Consider the following 22,663-nt stretch of genomic DNA (forward strand, 5'->3'; position numbering starts at 1 on the left):
ATGATGTGGACAAAATAGTGTAACGGGGAATGGGACACCATCTCCAGATTACCCCGGACATGGCTGACGGGACGGAGACTTTGTTTTGATTCCCCGTTTGCACCTGGAGTCAACAGTTCCCAGAGATAATAATGTCCTGACCAGGTGAGGCAGAGCTGTCAGCACCTGTGTAACACCTGTAGTGAGGCGTGGGTGTGTTAATAATGGCGTGGGAGGCGAAGAGCGGAGAGGTGATCGGCGGAGGGACAGAGCAGGAGAGAGAGAGAGAAGCCCAGGGAATGTTATTGTTTGACGTGCCACAGTGACCACAGGCTGCCGCTCACACATGGCACGCTAGGGAGCCACTCTCGCTGCTCAGAACACTAACCACTCGCTCTAATAAAGGAATCGTGACAATTTGTGGGGTATTTCAACACGACCCTGAGAAATGTAATGTCCCGCGTCTTGTGTGCCAACCTCTTCTTCTTGTGACCTCTTCCGCTTTTGCATCGCTCATAGGTCCTTCTTCCCTTCAGTGCTGTGTTGAGGTCCTTTCGCTGTCTGTAGAAGGAAAACGGAGAGCACAGGCGTGGAGAAAACCCTGAAAATTGTGTTCCTTGCCTTGTAGTGGCCCACGTCTTGTGTCAACCTCTTCTCTTCTTGTGACTTCTGCTATTACATCGCTTTTAAGTTCTTCTTCCCTTCAGTGCTCTGTTGAGGTCCTTTCCCTATCTGTGGAAGTTAAGTGGAGAAAACCATGAAAATTGTTGTGTTCCTTGCCTTCCAGTGGTCCACGTCTTGTGTGTCAACCTTCTTGTGATCTCTCCGCTTTTATATCGGTAATAGGTCCTTCTCCCCTTCAGTGCTGTGTTGAGGTCCTTTCATTATCTGCAGAAGGAAAGTGGAGAGCACAGACGTGGAGAAACCCATGAAAATTGTTGTGTTCCTTGCCTTGTGCTCTCTGCTCCTGTGTGTGAAATTGAAAAAAGAAAAGAATATATGATAAAAAGTTAGAATAAAAGACAAAAGAAAGTAAACCAAGACTAGAAGAACATGGTAAATTTGCAGTTTGAACCAATACAGCGGGGTGTTAGGGTGGGGAAACCAAATCTAACCTAAATTCTGTCCTGAAGTTATTATTAATTTCTGGTAGGGTTAGAACTGCTTGTAGACCTAATCTAACCTTATTTTTAATTTCCAATAGGGTAAAATGAGGTTAGAAATGCTCGTAGACCTAACCTAATCTAACCATATTAATTTCAAATACGCAAAAATGGGGTTAGAACTGCTTGTAGGCCTAATCTAACCTTATTATTAATTTCCAATAGGGAGAAATGGGTTTGGAAATGCTCATAGACCTAACCTAACCAAACTTTATTAATTTCTAATAGGATAAAATGGGATTAGAAATGCTTGTAGACTTAACCTAACCTAACCATATTAATTTCCAATAGAGAGAAATGGGTTTAGAAATGCTCATAGACCTAACCAAACCTTATTATTAATTTCTGATAGGGTAAAATGTGGTTAGAAGGTTAGAAATGCTCGTAGACCTAACCTAACCTTATTATTAATTTCTGATAGTGTAAATTGGGTTTGGAAATGCTCATAGATCTACCCTAAATTAACATCATTAATTTCCGATAGTGTAAAATGGTGTTAGAAGTGTGACCTAGACCATGAGAATGTGTGTAGTGACGTGTGGTGTATTGGTTCAAACTGCAGTAATACCCAAGAACAAGAAACATACTAAAATGTGGGATCCGTTCTTTCAATCCGACACCAACCACTGAACTGGAGGACCAAGACTAGAACAGGAGGGAACAAGACCTTTGAGTTAACCAGTACTCTCAATCACTCACACCTTTCACTGGCACACTCTGGAACTCCCTGCATGCTTCTGTATCTCCACCTTCCTGCGTCTTGACTTCCTTTAAGAGAGAGGTGTCAAGACTCACTTTTGGAGACTACAATTCCAGATAGCCCCTTTTTTTTCTTTTTTAATAATTTTTTGCCATTGGTAGTTCTTACATAAAAAAAAAGTGATATAATGAGTTAACAGTCACAGGAAGATGATGATGGTGAAGAAATGAAAAGATGGAGATAGGGAAGTGGGGATGGGAGAATAGGGGGTGATAAGGAGAAGACAACACTAGGGGATGTCTATATAATGTGTAAATGGTCTATATAATGCATAAACAGTCACAAGAAGATGATGATGTTGAAGAAATGAAAAGATGGAGATGGGGAAGTGGGGATAGAGGAAGAATAGGGGGATGATAAGAAGACCACACTAGGGGATGTCTATACACCTGTGCTTATCCATTTTCTCCATGTTCTTATCACAAACTCTTTCCATACACTCACTATCCTCTCTCTCTCTCTCTCTCTCTCTCTTTCCCTCCCTTGATAGAATCTCAGTATCATAAGGACGCCACCATCCTTCTTGTTAGGCACACAGAAAGATGACATAGGGAAGAATAATAATAACTTCTCCACTTCCTTCCTTCTTTCTTTCTTCTCTTCACTTCAGATCCCTCTTCTCTTCTTCCTTATCTCCTTCTCTATTTTCTTACTCTATTTGTCTATCCATCTATATCTATCTATCTATTTTAATTTCTGTCTGTCTGTCTGTCATATGTCATCTCTCTCTCTCTCTCTCCCCCTCCCTCCCTCCCTCCCTCCCCGTGCCTAACCATCCCCTCTCCCCCCGCAGAGTGTGTGTAGTGACAGCAGTGGGCCGTGAGGATGGGGAGCAAACACAGTTGTTGCGTGTACCCCGGTGGTCGCAGCTCTGGCCGACCTGCCTCCAACCAGAAGGTACACAAGGTAAGGTACACTGGCGCCAGGTACACAAGGTAAGGTACACTGGTGGCAGGTACACAAGGTCCACTGTGCCCGTAACCTATTTGTTTTCATTATTATTATTATTATTTATTTATTTTTCTATTTATTTATTTATTTCTTTATTTTTGGTACTTAAAGTGAGATACACTGCACCGCTAACCTATTATTTTTATTTATTTATTTATTTATTTATTTGTTATTCATTTTATTTTTTATTTTTTTTTTTTAGGTAAGTACAATGCTCTAATCTAATTCTTCTTCTTCTTCCTCCTCCTTTATTATTATTATTATTATTATTATTATTATTATTATTATTGTGTTTTATTTTATTTTCATTCTGTTCTGTCATGAGGTAAGGTTTCTCTCTCTCTCTCTCTCTCTCTCTCTCTCTCTCTCTCTCTCTCTCTCTCTCTCTCTCTCTCTCTCTCTCCTTGCTTCATATTTATCTATTATTTTCCTTCTCTTTCTTTTCTCTATCTCTATCCTTTTGTTTTTTTATTTTTATACTACTACTACTACTACTACTACTACTACTACTACTACTACTACTACTACTACTACTACTACTACTACTACTACAGGAACCTTCACTTCTGAATTATTTAAACTATTGTAATGAAAAGCCAGGAGTGTGAATCAGTCATTGTATTATTGACATGTTATATTTGACCTTGTGCTAATGTGTCTCTCTCTCTCTCTCTCTCTCTCTCTCTCTCTCTCTCTCTCTCTCTCTCTTTCTCTTTCTCTTTCTTCTATTCTTTTATATCTTTCTGTCTCTCCATCTCTGTCTGTCTGTATGTCTGTCTCCTTTTCTCTCTATCTTTCTCTCTATTTCTCTCTGTCTGTCTATGCATCTCTCTCTCTCTCCCTTCCTTCCTTCCTTCCTTCCTTCCTTCCTTCCTTCCTTCCTTCCTTCCTTCCTTCCTTCCTTCCTTCCTTCCTCCTCCTCCCTCCCTCCCTCCCTCCCTTCCTTCCTTCCTCCTCCACATCTTTCATTGTATCTCCCTCTCTACCCATTCCCTCTTCCCCTCTCCCTCTCTCTCTCTCCACCACAGGGCGGGGGAGGGTCTGGGGGGGAGGCACACCAGGAGGATGCGTCAGAGGAGCATATGTGTAACCTGCAGCACATCAGTGAGAGGGAGCCTGATGACCTTGACCAGGACCCGAGTCTTCACCCCTCAGCTGGGCCACTCTTCCTTCTCAAATCCAGACATGTTATCGAGAGTGAGTGGCTGGGAGAGAGAGAGAGTGAGAGAGTGAGAGTGGGTGTGTGTTTGTGATAGAGAAGAAGTGTGTGTGTGTGTGTGTGTGTATTTGTGAAAGAGAAGGAGAGAGTGAGTGTGGTTGTTTGTGTGAGTGTGTGTTTGTGGAAGAGAGAGTGAGAGTGGGTGTGTGTTTGTGATAGAGAAGAAGTGTGTGTGTGTGTGTGTGTGTTTGTGAAAGAGAAGGAGAGAGAGTGAGTTTGTGGTTGTTTGTGTGAGTGTGTGTTTGTGGAAGAGAGAGAGAGAGAGAGTGAGAGTGGGTGTGTGTTTGTGATAGAGAAGAAGTGTGTGTGTGTGTATTTGTGAAAGAGAAGGAGAGAGAGTAAGTTTGTGGTTGTTTGTGTGAGTGTGTGTTTGTGGAAGAGAGAGAGAGAGAGAAGAAAGAGAAAGTTTGTGTTTGTAAAAGAAAGAGAGAGAGAGAGAGATAGCATGTGTGTGTGTGTGTGTGTGTGTGTGTTTGCAGCATATAATAAAAATTAATCTTGTGTTTTACGTCAATAATGTTTCGACTCTCTCTATTCTCAGATGGACTCGTTAGAAGAAGAAGCAGAAGTCATGTAAGTAGTGTGTGTGTGTGTGTGTGTGAGTTCTATCAGTCTGTGTACATTTCTCACCAAAACTGTTCCCTCTTTCAATCTGTCTCAACCTTCACTGTGTTTTTGTTGGAGTATATTCTTGTTTGTCTTTTAGGTGTGTGTGTGTGTGTGTGTGTGTGTGTGTGTGTGTGTGTGATGTCTTGTATTGTATCGACACACTAAATGCTCAAGGATAATCAAACTGTCAGCCTTTTATTTCCTTGTCTCATTGCAACTAACCCAACCTAACCTAACCTACCTTCACCCTTCAGTACCATGCCACTTTTCCCTATTCATTGTGGTGACTTTCTACAGCTTCAGAAATTCATGTGGGGGATTAAAATAGAGAAGACTGTGGCCATTAATCTTGTGCCCTCCATAGACCCTTCCTAATGTCAATAAAATGGTCTAATAGTACACAAAGCTTAAGGTAAAAATGTGTCCCAGTACTGAAGGAGTTAATGTTATGTAACCTAACTTAACCTAATCCCAACTTAACCCAACACAACCCAACCTAACATAACCTTACCTTACCTTACCTAATCTAACCTCATCTAACCTTAACTCAACCCCAACCCAACCCTAACCCAACTTAACCTTATCTTACCTAATCAAAATGCACCAAAACACTCCAAAACTCAACCAAACATCCCAAAACCATCCTCAAAATATCCAAAACAGCCTCAAAACAGCCTCAAAAGATACCCAGACTCAACCCAACCTAACCTAACCTAACAAAACCCAACCCAACCTAGCGTAACCAAAACATCCCAAATTCACCCTCAAAACATCCAAAGCACCCAAAAACAGCCTCAAAACATACCCAAACTCAACTCAACCTAACCTAACACACCAGAACACTCAAAACTCATCCAAACATTCCAAAACCACCCTCAAAACATTCAAAACACCCTGAAAACATACCTAAACTCAACCCAACCTAACCTCACCTCACCAAAACACTCCAAACTCATCCAAACATCCCAGAACCATCCTAAAAACATTCAAAACAGCCTTAAAACATACCTAAACCTAACCTAACTTAACCAAAAACTCCAAACTCATCCAAACGTCCCAAAACCACCCTCAAAACATACCTAAACCTAACCTAACCTAACCTTCCCCACAGCTGGACGATGGGCGTAGTTTGAAGAAGTCGTCGTCTTGCTCCACCATCTACCTTGACGACTCCACTGTGTCCCAACCCAACCTGAAGAACACCATTAAGTGTGTGGCGCTAGCTATTTACTACCACATCCGCAACCGCACTGACAACCGACTCCTCGATATATTTGACGAGAAGCTCCACCCTCTCACGGTATGCATCACCACTGCCATCACCACTACCATTATTGTCATCATCATCATTATTATTATTACTGTCATCATCATCATTAGCATCATCATCGTCATTATCATCATTACCATCATCACCACCACATCACCACTGTCATCACCACCCTAAAACACCCCCTAACACACCAAAATACCCCCAAAACACCCCTACAACACCTCCAAGATACCCCAAACACCCCAAAAACACCACCAAAACACCCCAAAACACACCAAATACACCCCAAAACACCATTAAAAACACACAAAACACCCCAAAACACACCAAATATACCCCAAAACACACCAAAACACCCACAAACACCCACAAACACCCCAAAACACATCAAATATACCTCAAAACCCCCAAATACACCCCAAAACACCCTCAAACACCCAACAGCCTTCCCTAACATAATGCATCTTGCCCCACAGAAAGATGGTGTGCCTCTGGATTATGACCGGCACAACCCAGAGCACCGCCACATCTATAAGTTTGTGCGGACACTGTTCAACGCAGCACAGCTCACTGCAGAGTGTGCCATTATCACCCTTGTCTATCTGGAGAGGTGAGGTGCTGGTGGAGGAGGAGGAGGAGGAGGTGGTGGTGGTGGTGGTGGTGATAAAGTAGTTTTGTAAAGATGTACAAACACGCTCAAAACAATCCAAAACACACCTAAGCTCATTCAAAACACACCCAAAACATCCCCAAAACTCTATTGAAACACTCCCAAACATACCTAAACCCTCCAAAACACACCCAAACACCCCTACATATCCCCAAAACACTCCCAGGCACTCCCAGGCACTCCAAAACACTCCCAAGCACTCCAAAACACCCCAAAAACACTCCCAAACACTCCAAAACATTTCAAAACACCCCCAAAATACCCAAACACTTCAAAAATACTCCAAACATCCCTAAAACACTCCCAAACACTCCTATAACATTATCAAAACACAGAAGAGAGGAAAATTTTTGGTTAACCAAACCCAACCCAACCCCTAACCTAACCCAACCCAACCCAACCCAACCTAACCTAACCTAACCTAACCCAACCCAACCCAACCCAACCCAACCCAACCCAACCCAGTCTAACCTAACCTAACCCAACCCAACCCAACCCAACCAAACCCAGCCTAGCCTAACCTAACTCAGCCAAACCCAGCCTAACCTAACTCAGCCAAACCCAGCCTTACCTAACTTAACCTAATCTAACCCAACCTAGTCTTGATAATGAGAGAGAGAGAGAGAGAGAGAGAGAGAGAGAGAGAGAGAGAGAGAGAGAGAGAGAGAGAGAGAGAGAGAGAGAGAGACTAACCTAACCTAAGCTAACCTTGATCATTTGCAAACCTCTCTCTCAAAAAAAAAAAAAAAAAAAAAAAAAAAAACAGAAAGAGAGAAACCTAACCTAACCTAACTCTTTCTTCCCGCAGACTTCTAACCTATGCAGACATAGACATGACTCCCGGGACCTGGAAACGCATTGTGCTGGGGGCAATTATTCTGGCCAGCAAGGTGTGGGATGACCAGGCTGTGTGGAATGTCGACTATTGCCAAATTCTAAAGGATATTTCCGTCGACGATATGTGAGTGTTGTTTGGGTGTGTTTTGGTGTGTTAGGGGTGTGTTTGGGGGGTTTTTGGGTGTGTTTGAATGTGTTTAGGTGTGTTTTTGGGTGTTAGGGGTGTGTGTGGGTGTGTGTATTGGTGTTTTGGGTATGTTTGGGTGTGTTTGGGTCTGTTTTGGGGTATTAGGGATGTGTTTTGGGTGTTGGGAGGTGTTTTGGGTGTGTTTGGGTGTTAGGGGTATGTTTGGGTCTGTTTTGGGGTGTGTTTGGATGTTAGGGGTGTTTTGGTGTGTTTGGGTCTGTTTTGGGGTGTGTTTGGATGTGTTTACTGGTGTTAGGGATGTGTTTTGGGTGTTGGGAGGTGTTTGGAGGTGTTTTGGGTGTGTTTGGCATGTTTTGGGTGTGTTAGGGATATTTTGGGGAGGTGTTGGGATGTTTTTGAGGTGTTGTAGTGGTATTTTGAGGTGTTGTAGGGTGTTTGGGGTGTGTATGTATGTATGTGTGTGTGTTTGGGGGGACAGAGAGGGAGGTATGGTTATTTGAGTGTGTGTGTGTGTGTGTGTGTAACAGTTGTGGTGGTGGTGGTGGTGGTCATTGTGTACATGGACTTTTCTGCTCCTGTTAATTGTCTTGGTCAGACCTGCTCCTGAAAAGTATATTAAAATGTTTTAGTGTTATAGTGTGTGTGTGTGTGTGTGTGTGTGTGTGTGTGTGTGTGTGAGAGAGAGATAGAGTGAGCCTGGTGTCCACACAGGAATGAGCTGGAGCGTCAGTACCTGGTGATGATACAGTTCAACATCAACGTGCCGTCGTCGGTGTACGCCAAGTACTACTTCAGCCTGCGCACGCTGGCGAGGCCAACGACCTCACCTTCCCCGCGGAGACGCTGAGCAAGGAGCGCGCCCAGAAGCTGGAGGCCATGTCCCGCCTGTGTGAGGACAAGTACACCGCCCAGCTGAGCCGCAACGGACACAAGAAGTGGAGCAGCCTGGACAACATCCACGCCGCCTCCCGTCGCTCCGTGGCCATCCTCTCGTGATGCCGGCGGGGACCCCCAACCCCTCCCCCCTACCCCACCCGCCTCTGTGGTGCCAAAGAACTGCCTGTCACTCGGGGCAGAGACGCCCATTACCTCAGACTGCCGTGTGCCCCGGGGACCCCCGGCGGACCCAAGCACCGCCGCCGCCGCCCAGCGGGGAATTCTTTTGTACGGTGTGTGTGGGCGGCATTTTTATACCTGACTTGTGCGTGCGTGCTGGACGGACACAGCCGGCGGTGGTGCGCTGCGGTGCGGTGCAGTGCGGTGTGGTGCGGTGCGGTGGTGTGTGGTGAGGTGTGGTGCAGTGAGGAACTAAGCTGTGATTGGCTGGTGTGTCCGTGAGGTGCCCTGTGTGGTGCAGTGCGGCACCACAGGGCTCTGCTGCTCACCATTCATCCCTTCATGGTGACCGTGGCGATGGACACACACACACACACACACACACACACACACACACACACACACACACACACACACACACACACACACACACCTGTCTACACATCCCTGCCATGCGAGGCCAGGCCATTGTGTGTGTGTGCGTGTGTATGTGTGTGTGTGTTCGTGCGTGTGTGCGTTGATCAATTTTGTAGTTTCCGAAGGTTTTGATATGGCCGGAAAATTTTGTATCATATTTTTCCCTCCCCTCCCCCCCTCCCCCCATAGTATTGGAAAGTGAGGCCCATTACTCACTATAGCAATAATGATGGTGATTTAAATGCCACCGCTGGTCACCATTACCATCACCCCCTCCCCCCCTCATCACTATCCTCTTCCATCGACTCATCAATAGTATAGACATTATTTCACACACACACACACACACACATTTATATAATAACAAAAACACTAAAAACTCTCTAAAACACACACACACACACACACACACACACACACACACACACACACACACAGAGTTTTTCCAAGGTTCAGTTAAGATAATGCATCCGTTTGTTTATCCGTTTGTCCGTTTGTCTTGTTTTTTCTAACCAAATTGCTGGTATTTAGTGCATTTACACCTAACATCACCATAACACGTCTTGGTGACCACTAACACCAATATAACACCTGTATAATTCCCGTATCTTTTACCCAGTGGCCCAAAATAGAGGTGACCCATTGTTCTTTGACCTCACATGACCTGACCTTACTTAATAGGACCAATGATCTTTCCAGCAACCCAAACGTGTCAAAACGCTCTCAGGAATGACAGTTTGTTGACAGATAAGGTCATTTTCGAGGTCAAGGAAGGTCACAGCCAAATTCTACGTTTGTTTCAACCTAACCTAGCTTATCTTTGTTTGTTTATGCTGCGTTTGCTTCCGTTTCCCCTCCCGGTGTTTGTTTTGTTTGTGTTTGCTTCTCCGCCCGTTTTTTTTTTTTTTTTTGTGTGTGTTTGTGTTGCCAGCTTCCGTTTTCTGTTTTGTGTTGAAATCTCGTGTAATTTGCTTCGTTTTCCTGCGTTTGGATGGTGTGTGGATATTTGGTCCCGGCAGTTGTCCATCCGTTTGTTTGTCCGTTTGTGTGTCTCCTCTCGGTGTTTTTTTAGTGGTTCAACATTCCATCCTTGAGAAACAAGTGGTGTTTGGCAGTGTTTTGGTGGTGTTTGGCAATGTTTGGCGGTGTTTGGCAGTGTTTTGTGGTGTTCTGGTGCGTTTTAGGGCAGTTGGGTGATTTAGGACATCTGGTTAACACACACACACACACACACACACTTTATTTATTTATTTATTTTTTTTTTTCTTTAATGAGGAAAACTGGCTAAGGAAAAAAAATATTAAAAAGACCATTTCGTTCATTGGTTCACTTCTGGTTCACTGTTCTGGTTCTCACTGGTTCATTCTTGGTTCATTGTTCTCTGGTTCACTGGTCTGGTTCTTTCTTCTGGTTCACTGTCTTGGTTCATTGTTCTCTGGTTCTCTTCTGGTTCATTGGTTCATTCTTCTGGTTCAGTGTCTTGGCTCACTCTGGATTATTGTCCTGGTTCAGTTCTCTGGTTCACTGTTCTGGTTAACCTTTTTTTTTTTTTTTTTTTTTACTTTTTCTCTTCTTTTTTCATTCAAGTTCAGTTTGTTTGTCATTATTATCATTATTATTATTATTATTATTATTAGTAGTAGTAGTAGTGGGTTTTTTTCTTCATATCTTGAGTTTCACCTCTTTAAACCCTTCAGTACTGGGACACATTTTTACCTTGAGATTTGTGTACCATTAGACCATTTTATTGACATTAGCAAGGGTCTATGGAGGTCACAAGATTAATGGCCACAGTCTTCACTATTTTAACCCCTTCAGTACTGGGACACATTTTTACCTTGAGATTTGTGTACCATTAGACCATTTTATTGACATTAGGAAGGGTCTATGGAGGGCAGAAGATTAATGGACACAGTCTTCACTATTTCAACCCCCACATGAGTTTGTGAAGCTGTAGAAAGTCACCAAATAGTCACCAGAATGAATAGGGAAACATCACGCTACTGAAGGGGTTAATGCAGTGGGTAGGCCATGCAATTCAGTGTTACAGAGACAAACTTCATAATATCCTTTAGTAAGATTGAAGACAGTTATGTGTGTGTGTGTGTGTGTGTGTGTTTGCTCTAGGCTGTTCTTGGATGTCATTAAGATCATAATCACTGGAGAGAGAGAGAGAGAGAGAGAGAGAGAGAGAGGGAGGTGGTGGTTGTGGTGGTCATTAGAAGAACTGTGATAGAATGACTGCACAGGGAAAGCAGAGAGAGAGAGAGAGAGAGAGAGAGGGGTCATCTGTATGAAAAATGTGCTTGTGTGTGTTTGTCTTTCTTTGTGTGTGTGTGTGTGTGTGTTTGTGTTGTTTGAAGTGTGTATGTATGTTTGTGTGTGTGTTTGAGGAGTTATTAGGTAGATAAAGTGTGTGTGTGTGTGTGTGTGTGTGTAGGAAATGGTAAGATATTTGACACATTTCTATCTCAGCCAAGTGTTTTATGCAATGTACGGAAGGAAGGGATGACCAACACACACACACACACACACATACACACACTTTAGTTAAGCATTTTTTTTCTATTTATTTATTTTTCAATTTTTTACTTTAGGTTTGTGTAAGAATGTGTGTGTGTGTGTGTGTGTGTGTGTGTGTGTGTGTGTGTGTGTGTGTGTGTGTGTGTGTGTGTGTAGTGGTGGTAGTAGTATAGTAAGGGAACACACACTTCATTCTTCACACTTCATTCTTCACACCTTTCCAAACATCACCAATAGTTTTATAGCAGAATATAGAAATTAGAGAGAGAGAGAGAGAGAGAGAGAGTGCGCTACACCCCTTAATATTCATAGGTGTTGCATTATTTCAGCACATGAGGGGCAAAACAATCTTACAACACTTTACTGGGGTGTTGCTGGGGTGTGTTTAGGTCATTGCCTCTGTGGTGGTGTGGTGTTGTGGTGTGGGAGGGTGTCGGTGGTGTACGATTCAGGTGTGGGTGGTTCTGGTTGTGTTTTGAGAGAGAGAGAGAGATTCCTCCTTTTACGACTATCCTTGCGTGGGAAAGAAAAGAAAACGAGGATGTCCCGTTTTCTTTCATTGACAGAGGAAGTGTGAAATGAAATGCAAAATCCACACACACACACACACACACACACACACACACACAGAGACTCATGATGGTGTAAGATTGAAAGTTTGCAGTGTTGATGGCCCAGACAGTAACACATAGTGGGAAATTGTGTTGAAATACAAGCTGTAATGGACCAAATGTTTCCCCTTCAATGCAACACACACTGGTTGAAACATTGTGGTGATGTGTTGCACTGTTCCAACCAAGTGTTTTGTCAGAAGTGAAAAGTTATGATGTGTATGAAAATTGACCCTTCAGTACTGGGATGCATTTTTACCTTGAGTTTTGTGTACCATTAGACCATTTTATTGACATCAGTAAGTGTTTATGGAGGGCAGAAGATTAATGGCCATAGTCTTCATTATTTTAACCCCTTCAGTGCTTTGATACAATTTTACCTTGAGTTTTAAGTACCATTAGACCATTTTATTGACATCAGTAAGTGTTTATGGAGGGCAGAAGATTAATGGCCATAGTCTTCATTATTTTAACCCCTTCAGTGCTTTGACACAATTTTACCTTGAGTTTTAAGTACCATTAGACCATTTTATTGACATTAGGAAGGGTCCATGGAGGGCAGAAGATTAATGGCCACAGTCTTCACTATTCTAACCCCCCACATGAGTTTCTGAAGCTATAGAAAATCACCAAATAGTAAGAATGAATAGGGAAACACGTCATGCTACTGAAGGAGTGAATAAGACATGTTAGTAAGACTATACATGACACAGTTGAGTGAGGTTATAGGCATCACTAGGCTAATTTGACCCATGTTTTGAGACGTAGAAACACTCAAACCAATCAACAACTCAGAGCAACAGTCAGTGAAGATCGTAAGACTGACATCCTTGCACTGTTCCGAAAAATGCCTCTCTGCCACATGACTGCATTTTAAAGACTAGTTGAAGTGATGTGGGTTTGTAAGGGTGCTTTTGTGGTTCCGAAGACTGTGTAGCCTTTAAAAACAACAATTAAGAGCAGAACATTTGAGAATACAGGCATTGGTGTGTGTGTGTGGCTGGCTGGAAATGTGTGAATATTGTAGTGGTGAAAGGCACAGAGAGAAGAAAGAGAGATGGATGTTACAGCAGTTTTGAGAGAGAGAAAGGGCGACAGAGAGAGGTTACAGGAGTGGTGAGAGAGAGAGAGAGAGATAGAGCAGTTTGAGTATTGGTGAGAGGGAGAGAGACAGCCCCGTGATAACCCAGTGTATAAGATCTCATGTTTAAGTGGGACCAAATTATTGTGAAATTTGCCAGCACAAGAACCTTTCCTCTTGTCTTGGTGCTGTCTTGGTGAGATGGCTGTGTTGACTCTGGCCGTTACTCTGAGACACTTCCTCATCTCACAGCACCTTCAGTATTCTCAAAGGGGGTCTAGTTGAAGTGACACATGTTTTTAAACCCTTCAGTACTGGGACACATTTTTACCTTGAGATTTGTGTACCATTAGACCATTTTATTGACATTAGCAAGGGTGTATGGAGTTCAGAAGATTAATGGTCACAGTCTTCACTATTTTAATCCCTTCAGTACTAGGACACATTTTTACCTTGAGATTTGTGTATCATTAGACCATTTTATTGACATTAGGAAAGGTCTATGGAGGTCAAAAAGTTAATGGCCACAGTCATCACTATTTTAATCCTTCAGTACTAGGACACATTTTTACCTTGAGATTTGTGTACCATTAGACCATTTTATTGACATTAGCAAGGATCTGTGGAGGTCAGAAGGTTAATGGTTACAGTCTTCACTATTTTAACCCCTTTCAGTACTGGGACACATTTTTACCTTAAGATTTGTGAACCATTAGACAATTTTATTGACATTAGCAAGGGTCTGTGGGGGTCAGAAGGTTAATGGCTAGTCTTCACTATTCTAACCCCCCACATGAGTTTCTGAAGCTGTAGAAAATCACCAAATAGTCACCAGAATGAATAGGGAAACGTGTCATGCTACTGAAAGGATTAAGGATGTTTCTGTGATTCTAGTGACATGTTAACAAGTTTTCTGCATTACCAACAGGAGAAACACTCTTTTCACAGGGGTCTAGTTGAAGTGACACAGGTTTTTAAGAGCATTCCTGTGATTCTAGTGACATGTTAACACGTTTTCTGCATTACCAACAGGACAAACACTTTAAAACCCAGCTAATGGTCTCTGTGGTGTTTGAAAATGGTCGCAGTGAAAGAGAAGTGTTTCCGAAAATGGCGCTATGTAGGGAACTGCATGGCTAGAGAAATGCAGTGTTAGAAAGCTGACAGGGTTTAGAGTGACATGAAGGGTGAGAGGTTGACAAGTACCTATGACTGTGTGTGTGTGTGTGTGTGAATGAATTAATAGTGAAAGAAAGGTGTGTGTTATGCGAAGGCTTGGGTCAATTGGTGCAGTGAAAAGAGAGGTTGGGTAAGAGAATTAGTGTGTGTGTGTGTGTGTGTGTGTGTGTGTGTGTAGACAGATACTTAGAGAAAGGTGTGTTAGTGTACCAAGGAAATATTTAGATACACACACACACACACACACACACATATGTCAGTCACCACAACAGCACCATGAGAGAGCTTGATGTGGTGTGGTGTGGTGTGGTGGTGCTGGCAAGGAGAGTGAGTGTGGAAAATCAAAGTGTACCAGGATTGGGAGTGGGGACATTAATGCTGAGGAGTTAGCCGTCCATCGCAGTGTGCCAGAATAACAGTGTGGGATGGAACACACACACACACACACACACCTGCTTGTAATACTGGCAAAGGTATATTTAACCCCTTCAGTACTGGGACACATTTTTACCTTGAGATTTTTGTACCATTAGACCATTTTATTGACATTGGGAAGGGTCTATGAAGGTCAGAAGATTAATGGCCACAGTCTTCACTATTTTAACCCCTTCAGTACTGGGACACGTATTTACCTTGAGTTTTGTTTACCATTAGACCATTTTATTGACATTAGGAAGGGTCTATGAAGGCCAGAAGATTAATGGCCACAGTCTTCACTATTTTAACCCCCAACATGAGTTTGTGAAGCTGTAGAAAGTCACCAAATAGTCACCAGAATGAATAGGGAAACATGTCATGGTGCTGAAGGGGTTAATGGTGTTTCTGCGCTGTGACATCACCAACACGACTCCATCTTGTTTGCACAGATAATATATTTTGGTGATTTTATTATTATTATTATTATTATTTACTTTATTTTATTTTATTTATTTTTCTTTTTTATTGTTACGTTTACTCAATCCCGTTTTTTCTCCGCCAATCTGAATCTGTCACTCCTAATTTGAGTGTTTCCCCTTGTTGTGTTTCTGTACAAGGCTGAAATCAAAGGGTCTCAAATTTGAAACAGCATCATTACACCCGTTACTACTTCAAAGAGGCTGAAGTTGAAGTGACACGGGTTCTTGAGGGTGTGTTTAAGGTTCTAGTGACAGATTAACAAGGTTTCTATATTATTAACAGGAGAACCACCCTTGAGAACCCATCTAGTCATCTCTGTGGCCTTGGGAATTAGTGGTGTGTGTGTATGTGCATGTGTGTGTGTGAGGGTCAGGTAGGTGGGTGGTTCTGGTAACACTGCGAGGGACGGCCGTACTGTAACATACTTGCCATATAAATATCTATATATACTGGTTACCTTTTATTATATTCTAGTTAGTTTATGAGCCAATATTAGCACTATTTGTTACTCATCCACTTCATCCTGACCACAGCCTCCCCCATCACTTGTTTTGACGCAGTAATGGTCTTTAATTGTTACATATCTCATCCTCCTTTTCTAAACAGTGAATTAGACAGTACTATGCTTTCTAACACTATGTATTGGACAGTAACTCCTTCATAACTACTACTAGTCAAACGCCCAATTTTTATCTCAAAGAATTGTATGTTTATAAAGGTGGCCAAATGACTATTAAAGCTTACTCAACTAAACACACCCATTCATTGCCACTCCGTTACTTTGTGTCGCTGGTGAACTGTCTGTCTGTCTGTCTGTCTGTCTTGTTAGTGTTGTGTGAACCCCTCAGCTCCCTATCTTCTTTTCATTTTTTTTTTTCTCCTTTTTAATCTTGTTTCTCTCTCTCTCTCTCTTTCTCATGTCCTTTCCTTCCTATTTTTGCCTTTAGTATCTCTCTCTCTCTCTTTCTCTTGTCTCTATTTTTTGTTCGTTTTTCCTTGCTTTTTCTTTAATTTCTGTTTTCATCTTTCTTTTTTCCTTGCTTTTTCTTTAATCTCTCTCTCTCTCTCTATTTAAGTCTTTTTTTCATCTTTTCTTTCCTTGCTATTTCTTAAGTATCTTTCTCTCTCTCTCCTACTTAAGTCTGTTTGGTTGTGCTGAGAAACGTCCTATTTCATTTTGTGCCCTCCCAGTAATTTGATTGGCCTTTTGTGTAAACTTTCTAGCTTTCTCTTTCTTCCCTTGTTTTTTTTTTTTTCTTTTATCTCATTTCATCTCTTCCCATTTTCTTTTTCTTCTATCTTTTCATCTCCATCTTCTTTCTCTTCTTTTTTTTCCTTTTCATCTTTTTTTTATTTTTTTTATTTCTATTGTCCTTTCCCTCTTTTTTTCTCAAACTTCTGTGCTTCACCTCCACCAATTCAAAAGGATTTATTTAAATTTACGAAAGTTTACAAGGCGTTTCAGTGTTTTTAGAGGCAGTGACAAGATTTCTACTTTAACAGGAGAAACATTCTTGAACACCCCAGTAGTCATCTCTGTGGCCTTGGAAAACAGTTATTGTGAGAGAAGAGCATTTTTAAGCAAGTTTTTATGGTTCTAGAGGCAGAATGACAAGATTTCTGCACCATTAACAGGAGAAACACTCTTGTAAACCCCACTAATCATCTCTGTGGCCTTGAAAGACAGTCTTGATGAGAGAAGAGTATTTTAAGCAAGTTTTTATGGTTCTAGAGGCAAGATTTCTGCATTAACAGGAGAAACAACCTTGAAAACCCCACTAATCATCTGTGGCCTTGGAAGACAGTCTTGATGAGAGAAGAGTATTTTAAGCAAGTTTTTATGGTTCTAGAGGCAAGATTTCTGCATTAACAGGAGAAACAACCTTGAAAACCCCACTAATCATCTCTGTGGCCTTGGAAGACAGTCTTGATGAGAGAAGAGTATTTTAAGCAAGTTTTTATGGTTCTAGAGGCAAGATTTCTGCATTAACAGGAGAAACACCCTTGAAAACCCCGCTAATCATCTCTGTGGCCTTGGCAAACAGTCGTGGCAAGAGAACGAAGCATTTCTGAATACAACCCTTAGCATTCCCACACACCAAACCAAGAAAAGGCAACAACAAAACAACAAAAAGAAGGGCGACTGGATTTATTGACCAGCGATGACCTGACCCCTAGAGGACCACTGAAGGACCCCTAGAAGACCCTGAAGGACCTCACTCAGCGATGGTCACCTCCACATCAACATCAGGCTCGATACTAATGCTGGTGATCTGCTTGACAATTTCCGAGGGGGAGTGAAGATCAATGACCCGTTTGTGGATTCGCATTTGGAAGCGGTCCCAGGTCTTGGAGCCCTCACCACAGGGGGTCTTCCTGGTGGTGATGCGCAGGGTCTTGGTTGGCATGCGCACGGGTCCCTTCACCTTCAGCTGCTTGTCCTTTGCGCCTCGGACCAGCTCGGAGCACACTGTGGACGTCAAGGTAAGGTAAGGTTAAGTAACATTAGAATAGTAGTAGTAGTAGAAAAAGTTAAGTAAGGGATCTGACTCACTCCTTCCACTTTTTTTTTTTACTTCAACATTCTTCATCCACTTTTTTCTTTCATTACAGCATCAACACACACACACATCATATCACAGCATCTTACACTCACACACACACACACATCTTATCACAGCATCCACACACACACACACACACACACAATACTTAAAAAAAAAAAAAAAAAATCAAACTCATTTATTCATTTATCTTAATGTACACACACACACACACCTTTCTCCAGGGACTTGACGTTGCTGGAGGTGAGTGTGATGCGGATGCGGTGGATGGGCGCCCCGTCATCCATCATCCCACTCTTCATGTCACCCTTCTCGTACATCGCCGCCATCTGCAACAACAACAACACTGACGACAACAATACCACCACCACCACCACCTCCTCCTCCTTCAACACTACCACGCCACTATATCAGAGAGAGAGAGAGAGAGAGAGAATATGCTGTCATGCCTTTAGCTAAAATACATTAATTCTCTCTCTCTCTCGCTTTCCATTTCTTTTCTTTATATTTCTATACTGATACTTTTACCTGAGAGAGAGAGAGAGAGAGAGAGAGAGAGAGAGAGAGAGAGAGAGAGACCTAACCTTATAAATTTAACCCAATATGGAAATTTACCCAAACCAAAATAACCATTAACAAATAAACACGGCCATTACTACACACACACATATTACTACTGACGAAAAGAAAGAGAATAAAAAGAAAATAAAGAAATAAAGAGCCATGTGTTTTGAAATATAGACACACACACAATCCCGCCAAAATACACGTACACACATAAATAACCTCAAATTCTACAAAACCTACAGTAATTCCCCACTTAAAATCCACGCCAGTTTATTCCCCAGGTCGTTGTGTAGTGGTATAGTAAATCACATAGCGTACCTTGTCCCTCCGGTCGAGATAATTCAATAAATCAGCGCTGAACCGGAGCTGTGTCCTGACCACGCGGACTTAACACACAAGAGGTGGAAGGAAGAGACACACAGAGAGACCTGGCTTAAAATTATTTGTGTTTATATATTTTTTGTGATTTTTGTGTGTTATTTTATGTTTCGTGGTTATTTTTTTATATTTTGTATTTTATTGGTGTTTTCTACGTTTTTTTTTAATTGGTGAGATAGCTAGGTTCAAATTATTTATATATTTTTTTCTTCCGGGTTTGGGTATTTTATGTATTATTTGATGATTTATGGTTACTTTTCATATATGTTTTTTATTTTACTGGTGTTTTTATATATATTTTTAGTGGTTGTTTGCCCTTACAGCTTGTTTTGCGTATTTTTGCGTTTTTATGTCTTAGAGAGAAAATATAGATGGAATAGATAATAAATATTTTTCCATAACTTTTTTAATGATTAGCAGTGATAGATGATAAATAGTATAAAGGCTCCACATAGATGTGTACGAAAAATCCTTTAACCCATTTCATATATTTCTACGACTAATAAAAATCCTACGCTTTAGAAATAAAATATGAACAAATATAGATAACATATATTTTTTGTCACTTTTCTTTATAATTAATAGCGATAGATAATAAATACAAAACGTCGCCATTAATGTGTACAAAATATAAGAAACCACCATATTTATTTTACGACTAATAGACCTACGAGATTTTACAAAGAATAAATGACCTGAAATAGATAACACGTATTTTTATATAACTTTTAAATAATTGGTAGAGATAGATAATAAATACAAAGCGTCACCATTAATGTGTACAAAATAAGCGAACCGACCTTCATATTCTTTTACCATTAATAAACAACCGAGGCTTTAGAAAGAAAATATGACCTGGAATAGATAACACGTATTTTTTCATCCCTTTTTAGATAATTAGTAGCGATAGATAATAAATACAAAGCGTCGCCATTAAAAGTGTACATGACGCAGGCGCAGGAGATCGATAAGAAGAGTATAAACAAAAATGGCGGCCAAGAAGTACACGACGGAAGGTGAGACATTTTGACAATTTTCACCTACTTTCACACCTTCTCACACCGCGCCACTCACCACACAACACCACCAACAACCCCTACACACCTCAACACCCGCAACACCAACAATACTCCTCAATTAAACCAGAAAAATGGCGAGAAACAACAATATTTCTAAGACGGGAGAAGAATTCAGCACTTTTTTTTCACTTTTACTCAGCTTATTGCACTTCACTTAGGCCTACTGGGGAGGGAAGGTGAGCTGGTGTGTCAATGGGGTGTGACCTGGGGGGGGGAGATCAGGTCATGGGGGAAGGAGGTGTAGAAAACGTTTTGTGTTCGTTGTAAGAGTCAATTGAAGTTTTAATGGTGTGTGTGTGTGTGTGTGTGTGTGTGTGTGTGTTTTATCTTTTCTTTCTCTTGTTTGTTCAATTTTGTAGTTGGATTAATGGAGTTCTTGCTTTCAACTTTGTAAATGATGAAAAAAAAAATTATGTGTGTGTGTGTATACGTGTGTTTGTGTATGTGTGTGTGTGTGTGTCATTAAGTGTTTCTGCACAGTTGTATTATAATGAAGAGTGTGTTTCGGCAGTTTTGGGGTCAAGAGCTGAAACTTTTATCGTAACCTAACCTAAGGACTCAAACTTACCCTAACCCAATCCAACCCAAACTGAGTGAGCTTTCTTTTTTTTCTTCTTCTTCTTCTTTATATTTTTGTTGGTCTTGGCCAGTCCTCCTCTGTTATATACAGTAAAAAAAAAGAAAACTTAACTGACCTAACTCAAAGACCCAAACCTAACCTAACCTAACCCAAAGACTCAAACCTAACTAAACCTAACTTAATCCAACCCAATCCAACCTGACCTGGCCTGACCTGACCAAACCTAACCTGACCTAATTTTTGACCTGACCTAACCTGACCTGACAAACCTAACCTGACCTAACTTTTGACCTGACCTAACCTTACCTGACCTGACCTGACCTGACCTGACCTAACCTAACCTAACCTGACCTGACCTGACCTGACCTAACCTAACCTAACCTAACTTTTCGACCTTACCTGACCTGACCTGACCTGACCTAACCTAACTTAACTTTGACCTAACCTAACCCTATTTAATCCAATCTAACTTAATGTCTCCCCTCCCTCTCCCACACCCCCCCACTCTAACCTAACCTAACCTAACCTAATCTAATCTCACCCCAACAGATTTAGAAGCACACATACAGGAAATTCAAAACAGGAAAGCCGGCTTGAAGAATGGCTCACTTCCTCAGCCCAGCGGCGGCGGCGGCGGCGGCGGTGGTGGTGGTGGTGGCGGCGAGGGAGGCATCACCAAGGAGGGGGAGAGGGTCAGGCTGGACGGGGGCGGCTACTTCGACAGCGACATTTACGACAACTCCAACGGCAACAAATACGCCAACTATGTCGAGTCCATTGGGGTGGATGACCTCGATGTGAGTGTTGGGGGAGGGATAGGGGGAAGGGTAGTGGATGATTTGTGTGTGTGTGTGTGTGTGAGGGAGAGGTGGAGTGAGAGAGAGAGAGAGAGAGAGAGAGATTTGGTGATTTTGTGTGGTGTGAGGGACAGAAAGGTGGAATGAGAGAGAGAGAGAGATGATGATGATTTTGTGTGGTGTGAGTGAGAGAGAGAGAGAGAGAGTGCAGTTTAATGATTGTTTGATATGAGAATGTGTGTGAGAGAGAGAGAGAGAGATGTGTGTGTGAGAGAGAGAGAGAGAGAGAGAGAGAGAGTGCAGTTTAATGATTGTTTGATATGAGAATGTGTGTGAGAGAGAAAGAGAGAGATTTGATGATTGTGTGTGTGTGTGAGAGAGAGAGAGAGAGAGAGAGAGTGTACCACTAATATATGTTCCTGTGTGTCCGTCAACAGGAGGAGGAGGATGACGGAGGGACAACAATAGGAGGAAAGAAAGGAGGAAACTACACAGCACCTCAGTTGTTCCTCAATGAAATGGTGAGTACATTACATAACTTCACCCAACCCAACCTATCTTCACCTAACTTAATCTGACTTTACCCTAACCTAACCTATCTTCACCTAACTTCACCCTAACCTAACCTATCTTCACCTAACTTCACCCTAACCTAACTTAATCTGACCACCCTAAACTAACCTATCTTCACCTAACTTCACCCTAACCTAACCTATCTTCACCTAACTTCACCCTAACCTAACCTATCTTCACCTAACTTCACCCTAACCTAACCTATCTTCACCTAACTTCACCCTAACCTAACTTAATCTGACTTCACCCTAACCTAACCTATCTTCACCTAACTTCACCCTAACCTAACTTAATCTGACTTCACCCAACCCAACCCAACCTAACCTGACTTAATCTAACTTCACCTAACCTTACCTAACTTAATCTAATGTCTTAATCTAACCTAATCTATTTTTTTTATTTTAAGCTAACCTAACCTAATCAATTCTAACTTGATCCTAACCTAACCTAATCCAATCTAACCTAACTTGACCCCTAACCTGACCTAATCCAACTTCCGTAACCTAACCTAACTTAATATATGTAGTCTTATCTAAACTTACCTAGTGTAGTGTGATCTAATGGCCTATCCTAACCTAATCTCTTCTAGTTTGACCTATTTTAACCTAACCTAACCTAACTTGACCTAACTTTATCATTATTATTATTTTTTTTTTTATTTATTTATTTATTTATTTATTTTTTCCCCTACCCTACCATACCCTACTCTAATGCTACCCACAATGCCGCAGGTTGACAAGGACCACGACCCC

The 22,663-nt window shown here is 41.7% G+C and overlaps 3 protein-coding genes across 3 annotated transcripts in view; 2 read left to right on the forward strand and 1 right to left on the reverse strand.

The window, feature by feature from the left end:
* Positions 1 to 30: 30 nt before the first annotated feature.
* Positions 31 to 9,681, forward strand: LOC123519366 (cyclin-Y-like). Its single transcript, XM_045280670.1, is given in 9 exon segments — positions 31 to 144; positions 2,696 to 2,808; positions 3,882 to 4,050; positions 4,614 to 4,645; positions 5,793 to 5,981; positions 6,431 to 6,564; positions 7,433 to 7,585; positions 8,321 to 8,415; positions 8,418 to 9,681. Coding segments are annotated over 8 exon segments (1,041 nt in total). The 5' UTR covers positions 31 to 144; positions 2,696 to 2,727; the 3' UTR covers positions 8,606 to 9,681.
* A 7,826-nt stretch (positions 9,682 to 17,507) lies between these two features.
* Positions 17,508 to 18,961, reverse strand: LOC123519445 (40S ribosomal protein S20-like). Its single transcript, XM_045280784.1, has 3 exons — positions 18,823 to 18,961; positions 18,152 to 18,266; positions 17,508 to 17,843 (listed from the first exon to the last, which is right to left on the reverse strand). The coding sequence occupies exons 2-3, from the start codon at positions 18,264 to 18,266 to the stop codon at positions 17,590 to 17,592; spliced, it is 369 nt and encodes a 122-aa protein (XP_045136719.1). The 5' UTR covers positions 18,823 to 18,961; the 3' UTR covers positions 17,508 to 17,589.
* Positions 18,962 to 19,762: 801 nt separating this feature from the next.
* The window catches only part of LOC123519512 (splicing factor 3B subunit 1-like), a 14,863-nt gene continuing 11,962 nt past the window's right edge, over positions 19,763 to 22,663 (forward strand). The window contains 4 exon segments of the mRNA XM_045280912.1: positions 19,763 to 19,898; positions 21,091 to 21,338; positions 21,776 to 21,859; positions 22,643 to 22,663. The exon segment at positions 22,643 to 22,663 is cut by the window's right edge and continues 106 nt beyond it. Of these exon segments, the coding sequence (XP_045136847.1) occupies positions 19,871 to 19,898; positions 21,091 to 21,338; positions 21,776 to 21,859; positions 22,643 to 22,663 (381 nt within the window). The 5' untranslated portion in view covers positions 19,763 to 19,870.

This window comes from Portunus trituberculatus, chromosome 1, assembly GCF_017591435.1.
Source record: "Portunus trituberculatus isolate SZX2019 chromosome 1, ASM1759143v1, whole genome shotgun sequence".
NCBI lineage: Eukaryota > Metazoa > Arthropoda > Malacostraca > Decapoda > Portunidae > Portunus > Portunus trituberculatus.